At 39.7% G+C, this 19,442-nt stretch overlaps 1 protein-coding gene across 1 annotated transcript in view; it reads right to left on the bottom strand.

The window, feature by feature from the left end:
• The window catches only part of MPPED2 (metallophosphoesterase domain containing 2), a 169,031-nt gene that overhangs the window by 109,015 nt on the left and 40,574 nt on the right, over positions 1–19,442 (bottom strand). The window contains exon 2 of the mRNA XM_060104624.1: positions 16,168–16,349. Within this exon, the coding sequence (XP_059960607.1) occupies positions 16,168–16,349 (182 nt within the window). The remainder of the gene's footprint in view (positions 1–16,167; positions 16,350–19,442) is intronic.

Below are 19,442 nucleotides of genomic sequence, written 5' to 3'. Positions count from 1 at the left end.
CCCGGTCCGGGAGGATCCCACATGCCGCGGAGCGGCTGGGCCCGTGAGCCATGGCCACTGAGCCTGCGCGTCCGGAGCCTGTGCTCCGCAAGGGGAGAGGCCACAACAGTGAGAGGCCCGCGTACCGCAAAAAAACAAAAACAAAAAACAAAAAACAAAACATCCAGACTCAAAACCTATATCTGCACTACAAAAGACACACATGTATTTTTGGTTTCTGCCTATTTTTATAGAAGAATGGTAAGTTTCCTCACTTTCACAATGCTACATATTCAAGTTTAGAGATTCATTTGTCAACTCAATATAAGTTATTTTTAGGCTTTGTGTTACATTGCTTTCTAAATCCAGGCTTTCTGTGAAGGAAGGATTCATAAAATGAAGAATATGAAACTATGCAACTATCAGTTTTGTTTCTTAAACCCCCAAGGACCTCACAAAGTACAGCTAACCCATCCTCCGCTCCTACTAGTAACACTAGTCCAATCACTAGGACTACCACCACTATCACCACCACTAAGACTATTACTACAGGCTTTTGTTTGACTACCAATTCCAAATGCAGGTGATAAAGGGAAATAAATGTATAGGTCTTTGATAAAGGGCAGGCACTGAATCACAAAAGACTGTGTAATGTGAAATAATTCAGAGTCTATAGGTAAAGAATTAACAATCTCATTCTCAGTATTTTACAGAGAAATCAAAGCTTTGGAAGTTGTATGTTTTATATCAGATGTCTGTCCTCACAGGCATGTTTAGTCTCCTCAAAATAGGAAAGTTTATCTCCCAACCTTATTTTCAAACAAAGGAGAAAAGTACAAAGTAGAGAATAAGTGAGATTCATAGCAGTGGCAGAAAGAAGGGAGACAACACAGTTTAATGTACAACTTTACCCTGAAATTAGAAGAAAAAAATGTGCTCTTTCTTCCCTGCTCCTGAAATTTCAGGAAGCACCAGAATTTAAGAAATACCAGGAAAAAAGTTTATTTCAGTTTCATAATGCACACAAAACCTTCTGTGATAACATCTAAATCTGATAGATCAATAATGCATGTTATAGTTAGCTGCTTAATTATTCATTTTGGATGTAACCAAATAGGTTTTAAAACAAACTCCAAATGTGAAAAGAACTAGGAAGTACAGGTAGTGTAATCAAAAAGAAAAGTATTTCCCCAATGTAATTCTTATCTGGAAGATTATAAAAGTCTCCTCTAGTTTTCAAAATTAGAAAGAGATATTTTGATTAAGAACTTTATAGATATTTTTTACAATTATGTATGTTTTATGGACTCTTACAAATGCTAAAAACAAATGCCTTAAATCCCCCATTTCAAAATACAGTACATAAAAATGGCATATATTACATTATCAAAAGGTTACAAGGTGACAAACAAGTAAATTTGAGTCTAAAAACATTATCCAAAAATAGGTAATAAAAAGTGAAAAAAAGCAAACAAAGAGAACGTTCATTTGGGGGGGCAAGTCAAAATAGAAGACTAATTGAAGGTTGCTATATATGGTTGCAAAGGCTGTTGACTGCAAAAGAGCAACAGCCAAGGGGGTGAGTGGGAGCTGTGTGCTTTTCAGCAAGCATGTACCCACCAGGTTCAGAAGATACCTCTTCACACTTTGTACAAAAGCACTTTATGGACAAGCAGCAGTCCTGATCAGGAACAACATATTGGGAAGACTGAAAAAAAATTTAAGTGAAAATGCAAAACTACTCCCATTTCCTTCGCCAAGTAATAACATAGAAAAACAACAAGAATAAACAAAAACAAAACCAAGTGTAGGGATCTGAGTTTCAAAATGAATTCCCCCCTTTTAGGCTAAATTATGAATGCTACTAATCAGCTGTCTTTGTAGGAATGCGTCCATCCTTCAAGTTTCCATCAGGACTAACTTAGTCACGCCAGAAACACACAGAAAATCTGAGTGTGCAAGTTTCCAGTGCCATCAGCCAGGCTATCCAAGCTCTTATGATCTCACTCTGGAACATTCTGGCCAGCAGTCTAACAGCCTTCCATCACACAAACCTAATTTATTTGACATTCATTAAGAATTTCACCAATTTTTAAAATTAGTTAAGATACCAGGCAGTACCTCTCGGAGCAAAAAATCATGTTAGATAACTCTTTACGGTAAACATATTTTCTGGTCTTTGACAGTATAGTGTAAAAACTAGAAATGAAAGAAAGATAACATCACTTGAGTCCCCACTGCCATGAATGTCTAAGATCCTGGAGGCCCACCCTCCCCGAATGCGTGGAAGAAGACAGGACTCAACACAGATGCTGCCTTTTAGAATTTGGGGATCTATGTTATGGTAGATGCAGCATCTGTAGCTTCAGATTAAGAATAACTTCTTTGTATGTTTGCTCGGAGGACTGAATGAGATAACAAACGTGTTTTCAAAACATCCACATAGCATGGCATCTTGACAGTTAATATACAACTCTTCTTATAATATTACTTAGAGATGTAGGTATAAATAGGCTAATTTTATAAGGTCAAGTTTCCTTTATAACCTCCTCACTCTTTAAGGGTAAGAAAGTGAGAAACAGTATTTTGATTTAGTCTGATTTGGTTTGGCTTTTAAAACTAATTGCAAGGCATGATTCTGGATTGGATCCTAGAATAGAGAAAAAAATGCTACAAAGGACATTACTAGGACAATTGGCAAAATCTGAAAAAAAAATCTGAGATTAAATAATAGAATTGTATCAATTTATGTTTGATTTTGAAAACTGTAGTGGGTTAATGTAAATGAATAGCCATGTTCTCAAGAAAGAATCATTGAAAAATTTAGAGTAAAGGGCCTGATATCTGTAGCACACACTCAAATGCTTCAGAAGAAAAGAAAGAAAGGAAGGAAGGAAGGGAGGAAGGGAGGGAGGGAAGGAGGGAGGAAGGGAGATGGAGAAAGAAAGTGATAAAGCAAATGAGGCAAAACTAACAGCTGGGGAATCTGGGTGTAGGGTATATTGGAGCTCATTGTATTATTCTTGCAACTTCTCTGAAATTTGAAATTAGATTCAAAATAAGAAGTATAAAAATGTTCATTGAAAAATGATTAATCAACTGGGGCCACCCACTGGTGTGAGAAGTGCTGTCTACACCTTAATGGCCCTTTTGGTACTTTACCTTGGACTGCACTCCACTTCCCGCTCCCTAGGCCAGTGGCCTGCCCCGTGTGCAGGAATGGCTGAACTGAATTATGTGGACAGCGCTACAACTGTGTCCTCTTCTCGTTCATCTTCCTTGCAAGACTCCAAGTGAGCATGCGTGGGGTGAGCTAATGATTTGCTGTGTTATCTCTGATGAGTACTATATTATTTGCATCATAATATTTTCATTTCTCCCCCCTTTGCACATTATGCCAAGTGGACAGCAAGGTCAACTAAGTTACTATAAGGGATTTTTAATGAAAACAATTATAAATTTAAAATAACTGTGTTTAAGGCATTTAACAGTCAGGAGGGTCAAGTGATTACAGCAGTTACAAGACCCATGGGACGTGTTCACACCAAAACAAAGTGAATAAATTACCTCAGCTGGTGCATGTAATCACTAAGTGACCACAGGGGTCAGGCAGAGTGAAACCCTGAAGACTCGCACGCAAAACCAATAATAAAAATTTATCAGTCAAAGGGGGAGAGGGAGGATGTCAAGAATTAGCGAGTCGGGTGATAGACTAAAAGCAGAACTGACTCTCCATGCAGCTTCAGGGCCAGGAAAATGACAGTCAAAAACCCGGGGGACAGCTGGAAAAAAAGATTCCAGGGGACAATATGCAGGCGGGCTGGGAGGAGGTGGGAGAGCTGAAATGGAAATGACCTATGCAGTATCAGCAAGTTCAAAGCCAAACCCGGGGTCACTTTGGTACAAGGATGACTGTCTTTATCCAGAAACCTGTGGTGGAGTCTGGAAATACATTCGAAGGTTTCTGATGTAAGAACATGATCATCTCTAATATTTACATGGCACTTGACATCTTCTGAGGATGTCCCTCAAATGTTACCCTCACAACTCTATTTCTCCTTGTTGGAGAAAAGAGGTGGCTGAACATCAGGGAAGCAATGCATTTTGTTCATGGAAATACAACTAGGAAGTGAAGAAGCCAAATATTTATTAAAGAGTCTTTATCTGCTAAAGACTCCGCTGGCAATATGCTCTTAGGAGACTCATAATCAAAAGAGGAGATGAGAAGCCCTTGAGTAATTTGTGCTAACGGTCTAAACACCATACAGAGGGGAGGAAAAGATGACCACCAATTGGGAAGGCAGGGCCAGTTTCGTAACAGAGGTAAACTTTGAATTGGGCCTTAAAGAATGAACAAAATTCACAGAAGAGAGGGAACAAGGTTGGCAGGCAGGCAGTGCGACCCACAGGAGCAAATATTCAGTTATTCAGCAAAAATCTATTGAGCACTTACTATGCACATGGCATCATGCTTGCGACCTCATCAATGACAAGGAGCAGAGAGACACACCCCTGCTCTCACAGAGCTTGCTTTCCTTCCTCTACCCATCCAATCAGCGCACAAGTGTTGAGCAGCTCCTGCGCAGAGGTGTATACTCTTGTAGGTATAGAGGATATGATAGTGGTAAATGGAACAAGTCCAGACCCTCACGGAGCTTGCATTCAGTGGAGGAAGACTGATAATAAATAAGAAGACACAGAAGTAAGAAAAATAAGATCTCACCAAGGAGGTTTGAGCAGAGACCAACAGACCTGGGAAATGGATAAGGTGGGAATGACTTTGGACCAGCATGTGTCTGTGGCCGGAGCACTAGCAAGAGAGAAAAGATATGACATAAGCCCAAAGAGCTAAAGAGAGGGTGGAGAGAAGTATGTTGGGGAGGGAAGCTGGGCAGAAAGATTGGACCAGCTCATGAAGAGCTTTGAATGGCATAACAGACTTTATTCCATCAGTAAATGGTTCCTAAAATGCATTCCAGAAAATATGGGTCTGACGGCATAATCCATGGGAAAAGGGTCCTGTGCCTCTACTGCATCTGTAAAAATGGTGATAACAGTATCAACCCACCTGAATGTTGTGAAGATATGAGTTAATTCTTGTAAATAGTCAGGCAGTGGTGAGTACTCAGTAAGCATTAGTTATTAAACAGTTCCAGGAAAATGAATGGTAGGCTGAGCCTTGGCAGTTTCTTTAGGTACAACAGACACTCAAGAAGGAAAACTAACAAAACATAGTCATTTTTAGATAGAGGAGGTTTAGGTGCCTGGGTTAATGGTCATGTGAATCAGAAATGGGAATTCAGGAGAATGAGCAGTATTTGGAGGAGATACTAATTCGGTTTGAGATATATCGTCTTTGAGGTATCTGTGTACCTTCTACCACCTGTGGCAAAATACCTAGTCTCCAGTTAAATGCAAGTATCTGGAAAGAAAAACAGATTAAGATAAAATCAGGACTCCATGCCACAAATAAAACCTCAAAGAATGAAAATAATCTCCCAGGTTTTGATATGTAGAAATAGTGCAGGATGAGAAATGACATCACACCCAGGCAGAAGATAAAGCCCCTAGTCCTGTGCAAAATTGGGTAAGATGTTTAAACTCCCTGAGTTCTAGCTGCCTAATTTATAAAATCAGGGAAATAATACTGACCATCAGGGCTGGATGCTAAAGGCAGTGACACTGCTCTCTTGTTCCCTTCTCCATTCTCAGCGCCTACCACAAAGCAGGACCTGGTCCAGAGGAGATCACATGCAAATAATCCTTTGAGGATGAAGTCCCTTCACTTTCTGGGATACAAGGATCCTGGTCCAGATTTAGGATTATACAGTTTAGGGGCTTCAATATTGCCTCTTAGCCAGACGGTTTGGAAAATTTGGGGACTTTTTTATTTCCAAAGAGCTCCTTTTTAAATTTTATTTATTTATTTTTAATAGTGATACAGTTTTCAAACAGTAAAGTGAGGAAAGGTTCACCCATTTCAGGACGGTGTTTATGTGGTTTTCTTCTGTTAAGCTGATGAAGTAATGGTTCTATGTGTCTTGGCCATGTCTATTTCTCTTTAGGAGATGGGGATATTTCAGCAAAGGAGGAAGCAGGAAGCTTTAGAAGTGAAGGTTCAAAGAGTGATTCAAAGCTCTCATCTCAGCTCCTGGATTGGCTCAGGGTATGACCCCAGTGTGTCCTTCTACCTTTCTGGATCTCCATCCATTGATCAGCAAGACAGGGGTAATACTGTCTGCCCATATCAACTTCCCTGGACCATTATAAGCATTAATGATCTAATATACTCAAGGTACTTTGAGTCCTTTGGAGGAAAGATGTCATATAAATTAGAAGCAGTACAATTAATGTAATTTAAGAAAATGGCTGGCCATAACAGACAGGATTAGGTTCACATGGACCACGAAATGACCTAGGCTTTGTGTTCTCAGGTCACTGATGATCCTTTCCATTGGAACAAAACCCAATCTTACTTATTTGAGCATATTCAACTATTCTGTGTTTGGTTTTTTTTTTTTTTTTTAAAGTACTGTACTTAATAAAATGACTTATACTTTAAAGTTAATTTTATCCTTATTGGGAAAATGTATTTATATATGAATTGACTCATGAAGTAATTCACTTTAGGATAAAAGATTCTTCAATATAAAGGACAAGTAAATAGTAAGCATGAATCAACTGTTACTTGGATTACACAGATACTCATCCTATACTGTTACAGACAGGAAAACAGGATCTCTGTATCCACCTGATAGAATATATAGGCAGCTCATAGACACTTTTATTCTAGAATGTCATACTAAGGAAAAAATAAACCTAGGGAAATTGCTTAGAAAGAGAAGCTATAAATAAATTTAAACAGAAAGAGAAGCCATTAAATAAACTATAACTCTAGGGTGATAACTGGGAAAAACAAATTATCAGTCAAAAGCTGAAGAGTACATCATGTCAGATACTGTTTTTGTGAGCAAACTGAAGATTAAGAAATTTCTTTGATATTAAAACTGTAAACAATAAGAACCAGGGAATTCTAGGCTCTAAGAAACTGTCTCGCACATTCTCCTCTATAAATCATGGGAAAAGTCATCTTGTTTGCCCTTCTTAAAGCCTCTTACCTTTACCTCGTTATTAGATATGACTATTAAGTGGTCATAAAGTCATATCACTGTAAACATTCCAATAAGGCTCTCCTGCTCAAATTATTTCTGAAACTTTTCTTTGGGAACTGCTAGGCACTTTACTAGAAAGCAGTTGCCATTATGTCACATTATTGTTTTGTTCTGTTTTTACTTATTTTTATTGAGGCATAATTGACATATCAGTTTCAGGTGTACAACATAATGATTCAATATTTGCATATATTGCAAAATTATCACCTCAGTAAATCTAGTTGATATCTGTACCTACAGATAGTTACCAAATTCTTTTCAGGTGACGAGAACTTTCAAGATCTGCTCTTTTAGTAACTTTCAAATATGCAATACTTATGTGTATAACTATACTATAGTATATACTACTATACTATAGCATATAGTATTAATTATTAACTATAGTCACCATGCTGTACTTGACAGACCCATGACTTATTTATTTTTTTGCCAATATGTCACATCATTGTTTTTTATTCAAAATGGTATATCTCAACTTGCCCACTTCGCAAGTTCCAACCTTAAATGTGCAAACCACACCTAGAAAGCATTATGCGTAAGAATTTTAAAAATAAATTGAAATCTGCCATCGATAACCTGGCTAAAGCCTGGTGTGCTGGAGTTTGTAAGACAGGAAACTACTGGGCAGGAATGGTTTTCAGGAGAGACGGTGACACTGTGTGCACGTGTAGGGGTGGCGAGTCAGTGTGCCAGATTCAAGGAGGGAGACAAGGGAGATGACGGGAGACTGAAGCCTGGCCTCCTCAGGTGTGTGGTTCACAGGTTAATTAGAATCCAAGGAGACGCCTTTGTGTGTTGTGTGTGGGAAAGGAGACAGGGCCAGGTTTCTGGGGGCCAGGCAGGCCATGGTGCTTATCCTTTTCTATGCTCCACAGGCAGAGTGGGCTACCGGCCAGAGGTCACTGTGGCACAAGAGAATATAGGGCTACCTTCCCTGAAGTTCTGGTGTTCCGGGGAATAAGAAAAATTCACCAGAAGGACAGAAAGGAGGAGTCATGGCAGCTTGGGTAGTAGGTAACATTTAGTGACCATTCACGACCTGTACACATTGGGTAGCCATTACCATATTTAACCTCAGCACAATCCTTGTAGGTTAGATACACTAAGCATTAATAACTCTCCTTTTACAGATGAATAAATTGAAGATCACAAAATTAACAATGTTGAAACCAGGATTTAAACACACGCAGACTAAATCTGGTACTCACGCTCTTAACCTGACACCATACTGTCTTTTCATACATCAACACACACACACACGCATTCATACACCACATGACAGGATACACTCTCGCTGTGAAGAGTAGTGAACTTGGTTTTTTTCTGTACAGTTATTTGCATTTTTTCACAATGAGTACGTAAGCTTTCACAATGAAAAAAAGAGTCTGTAGTCATTTTTAAAAAGCCCTTAATGGAGGAAGGTAACCTTTCTCTATTGGGGTAAAAAAATAAATAAATAAAAAATAAAAATCCCTTAAAGGGTGAAGATTTTCTGCCACTGAGGATATTCAAAAATATGTGACACCAACTCCCAAATACTACTGAGAGTATTAGAAAGAAATTACAATCTTTATATAGGGAAATTTGACAATACATATTAAACCCTTTTTTAAAAGTACATATCATTTGAAGCAACGATTCTACTTATAGGAAGATATCCTATAAACTAAGGATGTTTGCAAAGAGAGAGCAAGAAGGGTGCTCATCACACAGGTGCAGATAATAATAAAGAAAAATGAAAGCACCATAGGTGTCTACTAGTAAAGATCTGGCTAAATAAGCCAGAGTGAACCTATTCAGCAGAATGCTGTGCTGCAATTTTTTTTTTTTTTTAAGTTACAGGACACTATGCATAGCTCTATTAACTTTTAAAAATACTCCTTAAACAGAGATGGTGGCAAGGCCAAATGACCCTAGCCATGCTTCTCTTCTTCTTCCCCATGGGTTTCCTTCCCTCCAAGGTTCCTGCTTGCCATTGGTGGTACAAACACCATTCTCATCTTGTACTCCTTGCAAAGCCTGACTTTCCATCCTGTCCCTAACCTCTTCTCCTAAAACAATGTCCTTCTGGTTTCACTCTGTTGCCCTTCTAGGCTAAGACAACATGAAATTAAACAGGGCCCTTCAAGGGAGGTCAGGGGGAAAGAAAGCCTCTCCAATAACTACCATCGTTTCATGAAGTCCTAAAGGAACAAGAAGGACAAGTGTTCAGCCATTGTCACAGGATGAATAAGAAACTGAATGAAAACAGTCCTCCCAGGACCAAGAACCCTAGAAAACTTCACCACTTCAAGTAATTACCAGTGTAGCCAGTAACTACAGAGCAAGGGCCAGAGTCCTCAGGACCATCTGCTGTGTACCTTGAGAAATGGGCGGCTGAGAAATGGTCATCTGTGTAGAGACTGACTATTATAGCAGCAGAGAACATGGATGAGGATGGTTAAAATAAAATCAACAAATTGTGAAAAGAAAAAAAAAATGAAAATATCCCTTAAACAAAAACACTTAAAGAGTAAAGACTTTCTGCTATTGAGGATATTCAAAATAGAAAGTAGAAAAACTTCTCAAATGCTACACATCGAATTGTAATTACTCTGGAGACAGGATTATACAGAGGAATGTATATTTTCTACTTTGCACATGTGAAAAACTTGAATTTCTATAACATGTGTATCCTATTTATATCGAAAGTATGCTTTTTTGGGAAAAAGTATTTTAGCCATATTTATTGATGTGGAAAGTTGTTCTTGATATATTGTTAAGATGAAAAACAGACTACAAAACAGTATTACTGTAAGATCTCTATTTTGGTAAAAAGCACTCACGTATACGTATGCGTACGTGTGTATCAATAGAAAACATTCTGTATAGAATCACCCTATTCTATTCAACAGAAAGCATTCTTTAAAAATGTTAACAGTGGTATCTCTAACCATGGGTACTTTTGTTATCTTCTTTCACTTATCTCTATTTTCTAAGTTATCAGGAATGAACATTACATGTATTATAAGAATAAAATAAATAGCCCAAGCTGTGAAAGCTTTTCCCAAAGACCAGCTCCAAAGCTTTGGGCCAATAGCAAGATCACTGGAAGAGGAACACATTCTCCAGGTATGATTATTCTGAAAGGGGCAAAATCAGTTTGTGTGTCTATGATCTGGGATGTTTGCTACAGTCATACTCTGTTATAACTGCGCCTAATACAGTGCTCCTACAAACACAAAGAACTCTTTGCTTGAGATCTTCCAAAGAAGCATTTTCATTCTTTCTTTTAGGCCTGGAGAAACTGAAACTCAGAGCTATTAAATGACAACTGAGATCCAAGAAAAGCCATAATTTTAATTTCATGGCATTGGTGCTGTGTTAAAAGGGATTTTCAGTGACTAGATTGTTAAACATCAACTTTCGGCTAAAAGAACAGGCCACCCAAGAAAGCTGTCTTTCTAATTATAATACAGGAAACAAAACAACCACCACACACCCTTTTTAAGCACTTCTGCACAGTATATAGGAATCACTAACGATAGCCAACTGGATACATACTTTGAGGACAGAAAGGAAAAGGAAGGACAGGGCAAGACATTTTATATGCAGTACGACATAATTTTAAAGTTTTGGCCAAAAGTGCAGGCAGAAGAAAAGTCCTGTCCTTTATGTTCATTCATTCACTCAGTGATTGAACGATCCTTTGTGTGCACTGACTATGTTCCAGGCCCTACTCAGAACTTGGGTGTACAAGGAGCACTCGTTAGGCAGGGGACAGACAAGGAAACAATGACAGCAACCACGGGAAGGGCTGCACAGATGCCTGACCAAAGTGTTAAGGGAAAAAGAACCAGTCATAACGATGAAGGAGTTCTCCTGGAGGAGAAGGTCATTCCGGGAAGTGGGAACAGGGTTTGTGACAGGAAAGCGGTGTGGAAGGGCATGTGCATTCGAGGGATGGGGAGAACGTTGGTGTGGGTGTAACCGAAAGTTGGAAATATGAAGGTGGGTGTGCAATCAAATGATAAGATCTCCATTTGTGCAGCATCCATGGGCATATATGCATATTCAAGAAGAAGGTGACCACAGATATTCTAAAGATGAGAGGACAGGAGCGATGAAATCAAGTGATCAGTAAAGAACAGCAAAGAGACACAGGAAGACCACAGGGGCAAAGTGAAGGAAGACCACACACGACTCACTGCCTCACAAAAGGTGCCTTCAGGCATTTCAGCGGTTTAGGATTTACCAGCAATAAAAACAAGGACATTTTAACTGGCAATTAATCTATAGTTGGCAAGTTTATTTTTAAGCCTAGTCTGTGACTGAGATACTTTTTTGCCAAGATAAAAAAGAAAATGCCATAATGGTTGAGTGGCTAGGATCCCAGTTCATCTCACCAAAGCCTATTCATACATGACACCCCTGGAGCATATCTGAACTAACACATGAATGGGACTATAGGATTTAACTATCACCTTAAAAAGTATTTCTTTAGCAAAGACCTATCTGTACCTCTTTCCCACAACTTTGACATATGAGAAATGACATAGACCCACCTCAGGCTCTGAGCCTATATATGTGTTAGTGTGTATGTTTAGAAAGGTAGTTATTTAAAAAACACCATTTTACTCAGGATATAGTCCCTGCAGCAGGGATCCCAAGCCCCAGACTGGGACTAGAGAAAGACAGGAGAACACAAATGGGAAGTAGAGTCTGATAGACCTAATATTAAATCCTCAGGTCACCTCCTAGTCATGTGATCTTAGGTAAGCTCACTTCACCAAGGCTCAGTTTTCCTCCTAAGTAATAAAGAAGCTAATAATAGCTTACTCATAAGTCATAGAAGCTACATCACAAGTTATTCTGAGGACTGCATGAAATGATACATGTAACGGAGGGGTGGGGGAAGAGGTATGGCATCTAGCCCCTGCCACCCATAGACAATACAAGTCTCAGTCCCAACAAGACCATTAATTATCTGAGCGACCTTGAGTAATTCATATAATCTCTCTGGCCTCACTTTCCCCTTCCATCAAATGAGGAGGTGGGGGCTTCCCTGGTGGCGCAGTGGTTGAGAGTCCGCCTGCCGATGCAGGGGACACGGGTTCGTGCCCCGGTCTGGGAGGATCCCACATGCCGCGGAGCGGCTGGGCCCGTGAGCCATGGCCGCTGGGCCTGCATGTCCGGAGCCTGTGCTCCGCAACGGGAGAGGCCACAACAGTGAGAGGCCCGCGTACCACAAAAAAAAAAAAAAAATGAGGAGATGGGACCTCCAAGTCTTCTTACAGTCCCAATGTTCTTTCCCACTAGTTAAGAGGGAGACCTGTCTTCAGCCTCTACTCTTATGCCTCTTTGGGCTCCCTCTTACACTCTAAATTCCTCTTAAATCTATGGCGCCAGTCCTTTCTAGTCTCTGCCTTTTGCATTCCATGCCGCTGGCTCTGTTGTCTCCCTCTACACTATCTGTTGAAAATCCAGAGGCCAAGGGGTGTGTTAAGGATGGTACAAGCTTTATCACAGAGTATATTCTCACAGCAACCATGGGGTATATTATTATAATTACGCCCATTTTACAAATGAGAAAATCAAGACTCAGGAGTTTAAGCAACTTATCAAAGGCAGGGAATTCAACACAGCCTCTTCCCAGCTGCTCGTAATCAATACAGGCTGCATTACCTTTCCAACCTTTGGCTGTACCTAGTTTGGGTCCTATCATCTTATGACCCTGTGCCGCCTGCTTATCTCATAAACTACTTTGTATTAATACCTTTGTGTGTTCCTCCTGCCAGGTGGCGTATGTACAAATTAACCAGGGACCCATCATGTCTGAACCAACACAGAACTCGTGATGGGATTCTCAGCCCCTGCAGCTGGTAGGTCAGCGTGAGATTCAAGATGGGCAGAGCTTAACCACATCTTTAAAATAACAGCACATGGTCAAATAGCTACTCAACTTCCACATGAAGCTGCTGGAAGCTACCACAATTAATTCAAGCCTAAAGTCTGCAAGCTACCTAGCTGCCATAAACCCACTCATAACACCACGGAATGGGAAAGGGCTCATAACTTGGGGGTCAGACAACCCCAAGTTTACTCACTGAGTGAATCGGGGTGGATTTCTTAGCCTGAGTTTCTTTTCTGCTAAATGATCTCGGGTAAGATAGCCCAGCTGAGCTCCAGGTTCCTCATCTGTAAAATGCAGATAACATTAGCAACCTTCAAAGGATATTATAGGGGTAGAAGGAGTGCCTAGCCTATAGCTGAAATAGATCAGCCTTTTGGGAAAGTAAGGGAGCCTGGGGGATGATCAGGCTGTTTCCAAGAATTAGGGTGGCCTAGACTAGAGAGATGGAAATCAGTTAGAGTTTCACTGGATCTCAGTGCCTGCCAAATCTGTGAGGAACCATTCTGGTGAGAGTTGAGTGCCCTGTTATGGCAAAAGCCCTAGACTGATCTGACCCCTGACTCCACTCTCCTAGGCCACCTGGCAGCTGCTGCTGGAAGCACTCTTTTCAGGTGAGAGGTTCCCAACTGAGCCAAGTGGTAGAGTGTCATCACACACCATCTCTCACCCTTGGAGCACCCTGAGATTGCTGGGGTAACAAATACTCTGGGCTTTCCCTATGGGATTCTAAACTTCTCTATCCTTAGCCCGCTGTGGGCTCCCTTCAACCTCACATTCTGCGTCCCTGGCAGAGACCTCTTCCTCCTGCCTCAGGAGATCAGAGGGGAAATGGGACGAGAAGGAACTGACCTGGCAATTGGACCTCAGCATTTTATTTCTTTACCTTTTTATTTCCTTAGTTATGTCACTTTTCCATCTATGGAGTACATTCCCTTATAAAATCTCCTCGTGTTTACGTCCATTCTACTAAATAATTCCTCTGACCTCCTCTTGTTTTTACCCTTTAGATATCTGTTGATGGTTCGTTCGCCACATTCCCCATTCAGTTATTAATGGCCCACAAAAACTTCCTAGCTGCAATCATTTACTGATTAATCTGCACAACAAACCAGAAAGACAGGTGGTGTTAATCCTTCGTTCTACAGAGGGAAACCAAGGGGAAAAGCGAGGTTAACTCAGTTGCCCAAGGTCAGTGGCTGAAGATTATAACCAGGATCTATCCTGTCTTTTATTTCTGTAATCGCTTCCCACAGGGTTACTCCTTTACAAATCAACATTGTCAATGCAGCGAAATCATTTCTGTGTTGAGATTCAGTTGTCACAGAACAGTTTAAAACTGTCAAAATTCAACCCCAAATAATTTTGGCTGCTAATAGTTCATAAAGTTGCTAAAATGAAGAGATAATAGTACTTGAAAGCAAATTTGACAGATGCAAAAGAGGAGTGAGAAGATCTGGATTACAGGCCCAGCTCTACCACAAGGAGACTCTGAGAAAGTCATTTAATTTCTCTGTATCTGAGTCATTTGTAAAAATGAGATTATGCTGAATGATATTTAAGATATCTTGCTGTTTTAAGTGAGATGGCTGAATACCTACTGAAACAGTACAAAATATAAAGCTCCAATATCCAGTGTTGCCAAGATCGTGGTAAAATTGGTATATTCAGTACACAGCTACAATCCCCTTGGAAAGCAATGCCAATGTACAGCAAGAATCATAAACAATTTCATATTCTTTGACTTAGTAATGTAACTCATACAGTATTTTACCCTTAGAAATAAGTCAATGGAAGCAAAAAGACATATACAAATGAAAATGCACATTTCAGTGCTAGCTTCAGAGGAAAAATTGTTATCAATGTAAATGTTCATTTTTTGGAGGGCTGTCTTATTAAATAAAAATACAGAACAATACAAATGTCATACTGCTATCAAAAAGGAGAAATATGGAAGTTATGCAAAATCAATTAAAATCTTACCAATACTATCAAATGAAAACAGACAAAAGTAAAAGAGCAGATATGTACTCTGATGTCAACTTTATAGAAGGTGGATAGATGTGCAAGGTCACAGGAAAACTCAAAATAGTTATGTTATAGTTAGGCTCATTGTTTTTAAAATATTTTAACTGTTTTTAATGAATATTGTTTTCCATTAACACATATATTTTATCACTTAATCAATTATTTAAAAATGTCTCAAACCTTGCTTTAGTTTGATGGAAAAATGAATTTTCAGGTTTCTGCTTAAATCTCCTGAGTAATTTTTGTTGGCTGACACATTATTCATGATATTATTCTTGCAGAGTGATTTTTACTCTTTACTATGTAATTCTTCAGTGCCTTTGGAGATTCTAAAATCTCAGAACCCCTATACTCCTTTCCGTCACCTAAGAGGATTCTGAAAAAGATCTGTCATCTAATCTCGCTATGAAAAACCCCATGACTGCCTTGTAATGCTAATATTTGGCAACTGCCTGACCCAGGAGCCAACATTTTTCCCATAACCCCGACCCTTGGGTGCCTCTACAGAAACCACAAAGTTGCTATTACCCTTTCCACAGAGTGGAGGAGGGTGGTTTCGTATTCCAAATTTTTGGAGCTTTACAGCAGGACATCTTATCTTTTCAGTGGTCTTAGGACACCCTTCTGGTTCACTTGGGAAAGCTGCCCCCAAGCAGCCCTGTGCTAGGACCCTCCCTCTATATAAGGGCTTTTACATCCTCTTTCATTCCTTAGAAACGGTCTCTTAATAGTAGGTCTTCACTCATAGTATCTGGGAAAGATTTCAGAGCCAATGAATTAAAAATATGATTCTACGTCTCATGTGTGCCAATGAATGCCCTCATTAAAGCAGAATGAGTGAGATGAGATTGGTTTCAAAGCTTTCCATCCCTTTGCCCCAGAGCCACCGAGGCCAGGCACTGAAAGGATGCACAGTAAAATTAAATATCTAAAAATTCATCTTTAATTAACAGAATTGGATTAAAGCTAGACACCACCGCATTTCATACGAGAAATGGCTGAGCTAGCTTCCAAGTGCTCTAATTCAATTAGAACACAGTGAGTGACACTCGGACGGGAAAGGTTAATTGGGGGCGCCAGAACGCAATCATTCCTTACCTAACCAGTCATTAAACTTCTTAACCTCTGAGGGCAGTCCCAGCTCGGTGAAATCGCCTGTGTGGAGAAGGATGTCCCCATAAGGCATCTGGATACCATCTGTTCTGGAGTGTGTGTCTGAGATGCAGACAAACCGCGTGTGGCCCGTTGGTTTTGGAGTGTCATATGGGATGGGGTCGACCCTAAAGTAGACATAACAGATCCCATAACAGTTAAACATATTAAAACCCTCGTAATTGTCATCGCACATACATATTGACTGTTATCCGTGAACACACCCAGACAAACCGATGCAAAGACAGAAGGGCCCATTGTAACAAGGAACACTTCTGGGTGCAAAGGAGACAGCATCTCCCATCTACAAACCCACTGGGCAAATTCAAAAAGTCTTACTTACCTGGTAGGAAAATTAAAAGGCCAGACTATCTTACACGTAGAGTCAGAAATAACTCAGGAAGCTGAGAGAGTGATTAATGGTGAAGTTTAGGGATATTGAACCCAACTGGGGAAGTAAAATGAGGCTCTTTCCTCTCTCATCAAGCTCCAATTGATCCCACTACTCATTAGGAAATGGATAACTAATGTATTCCTCCTTAAACATGCATAACTTAAGCAATGAACTAATTTATGAAGAACATTCTGCACATGCTTTGCCAACTGAGATGTGAAGCGTCATGGTACTTGTATTTAATTTCCTTTCTAGAACCATTCAACACCTTTTATCTTCTTGTTTTCACAGGGAGATTCACAAATCAAATTGTGGGGACGGAAGGTGATGCCGAAGCAACAGGGCTTTTTAAATAAAACACTGGATGTTCCAACAACTCTGTCCAGCTCCTTCTTTACCACCGTGAATTATCTGCTGTCCCAGTTACACCTTAGGTTACTTGGAATGCTCAAGTGCCTTGGGCAAAGATTCTATTCAGTACAAATAGTAAACCTTTTAACGGGTGTGTATAGATCTACATATGCATTAATATATGTTCAGTTTTAGAGACCTAAACACTGTGAAATTACCACTAGGGCACAATAAGCAAAAGGCAAAATGATCCACCTGAAGCAAAGAAAGTGAAACAGAACATTCTCATTTAATTGAGTGTAACAAAGTGTGCTAAATAAACTTGGTAAAGAAATGCAAATCTGACTCTTCAAGCATACAGTTTTAATTATTTAAGGGGTTTATAGCAGAGTTAAGGATGCTTTAACTATATTAACTCTACACTGACAGCTTCCTGTAATTTCTCTGCAGGAAGGTACACTTACTTTGGATTATGGGTGAAAAGAAGCAGTTACCAATGCAACGAAAAGGTCACAAGAGAAGCAAATACACAATGTGGAGATGAGAGTGTAAAATGTTAAATAAGGAACAATATTTCATATCACCGCCCCACCCTGGGTCATTAAAATGCAGCAGAGAACACAGGGGAAGCTCAACACAAGATTCCCTGTACATGTTGCCTCTAAAGGCTTTGTTTAATTTTTTGTTCCTTATTCCACTTTTTAAAAAAGAAACAATCTGTTTGAACAATGGCAATTTTCGTGAAGGAAATAAAGACATCAGTATACAACCTGGATAGTCCTGCATTTCTTTAATGGTTAATCTTTTAATTTTATTTTATCTTTGTCAGAGAAGAAGGAAAGTAAGGAAGAAGAAAGGAGAGCTGGAAGAAGAAAGAAAGGATGGAGGGACTGTGAACTGGTGAACGCAGTGAATCTCATTGGAAACCCAAAAAGAAAGTTTAACTTCTGCAAAAAAAAAAAAAAAAAAAGGATTTTTCCTGTAAAGGTTAGAAATTAACAATGCTGTTATCATGGAGAAAATTCACTAATCCACTGAGATCTCATGAGTAACCTGGAAACCCTCATGATTATATCCAATGTTGATTTTTAAAAATATATATAAGGACTTCCCTGGTGGTCCAGTGGCTAAGAGTCCGCACTCCCAATGCAGGGGGCCCAGGTTCGATCCCTGGTCAGGGAACTAGATCCCACATGCCGCAACTAAGAGTTCACATGCCACAACTAAAAGACCCACATGCCACCACTAAAGATCCCACATGTGGCAATGAAGATCCCGTGTACAGCAACTAAGACCCAGCACAGCCAAATAAATAAATAAAACTAAATAAATACTAAAAATAAAATATATATAAAAACGTTTGTCTGCCTTTCCATTACTGAGACTCTATTATACTCGGTCTCAGTGATTCTAATTGTATCAGTTGATATTGCCTATCTTCTAAAAGTAGTTTGACCAGGGAATGAAGGACTGTTCCCTGCCGCAGCAGACTGTGTCACCCTCTGAAAGTGATATGTAATATTCTATTCTTATACCTAAAGTTAAGATACTCGCTAGAATGGGACTGTGCACATTTACACTGAAACCACCAACATCTGAATGAAACCACTGGACTTTATATGAATAAATTCAATATTTATATATCTTTATTTTCCAGTTCAGTTCTCACCCTGATGGTAAAGTATAAACAATCCCGTTTCTTTCTTTCCGCAACTCAGTTAAGCTATGGACACAACTACTGCATAAAAGTCCTTTAGGAGTCCATCTGAATTTATCAGAGGGACATCAGAGTCATCATTTTGAATTTATAAAGCAGAAAGGAGCACAGATGTATGCTATGAACCTCTTCAGTTTAGAGAAGTGAATCATCATGTGGTACATATGTTTTTTAGCTCTCTGCTGGGAGATAACTTTCTATGACTATTGAAACACCAGTCAAATTTTTGAGTGGCTTCAACATCTTTCCCCACCTTCCTGCCTCCTCCAGAGAAACACTCAAATGTCCAACATCATTAACAGTGAAATAAAGGCCAAGGGATAAAAAAAAAAAAGAGGGGAGAGGAAGAAGGAAGAAAAATGTGTCTTGTCAGCTTTCAGCTGGAATAAAACAATGAGTCAGAGGGACACAGGAGGGCTGAGAGGGCCCACCCATCAACACCACCAACCTGATGTCATCAAAGAGAAACAATTAGTAGATGTTGGGGAGAGATATGGAGGGTTGACTCAAGGTAGAAGATTGGGGAATTGGGGGATATAAAGATGCAGATGCAGCATTTACATACATCCCCTGACCCAGAGACACTGATGTTCTTTGTCATGCACAGGACTAAGTACAGGAAGACAAGATGGTGCAGCCTGTCAGAGCCACACTGAATAACATGACAAATATCACCTGGGGGGTCATAGGAAGGAAGGCATTTCCACCCAAAGACATTCAGAGCTGAAAATAAGATATCTAGTAGAGTAGGCAAGTTGC

The sequence above is a fragment of the Mesoplodon densirostris genome, chromosome 7, assembly GCF_025265405.1.
Source record: "Mesoplodon densirostris isolate mMesDen1 chromosome 7, mMesDen1 primary haplotype, whole genome shotgun sequence".
NCBI classification, from domain to species: domain Eukaryota; kingdom Metazoa; phylum Chordata; class Mammalia; order Artiodactyla; family Ziphiidae; genus Mesoplodon; species Mesoplodon densirostris.
Note: the sequence above shows the minus strand (reverse complement) of the source record. Positions and strands in the feature narration are given on the sequence as shown.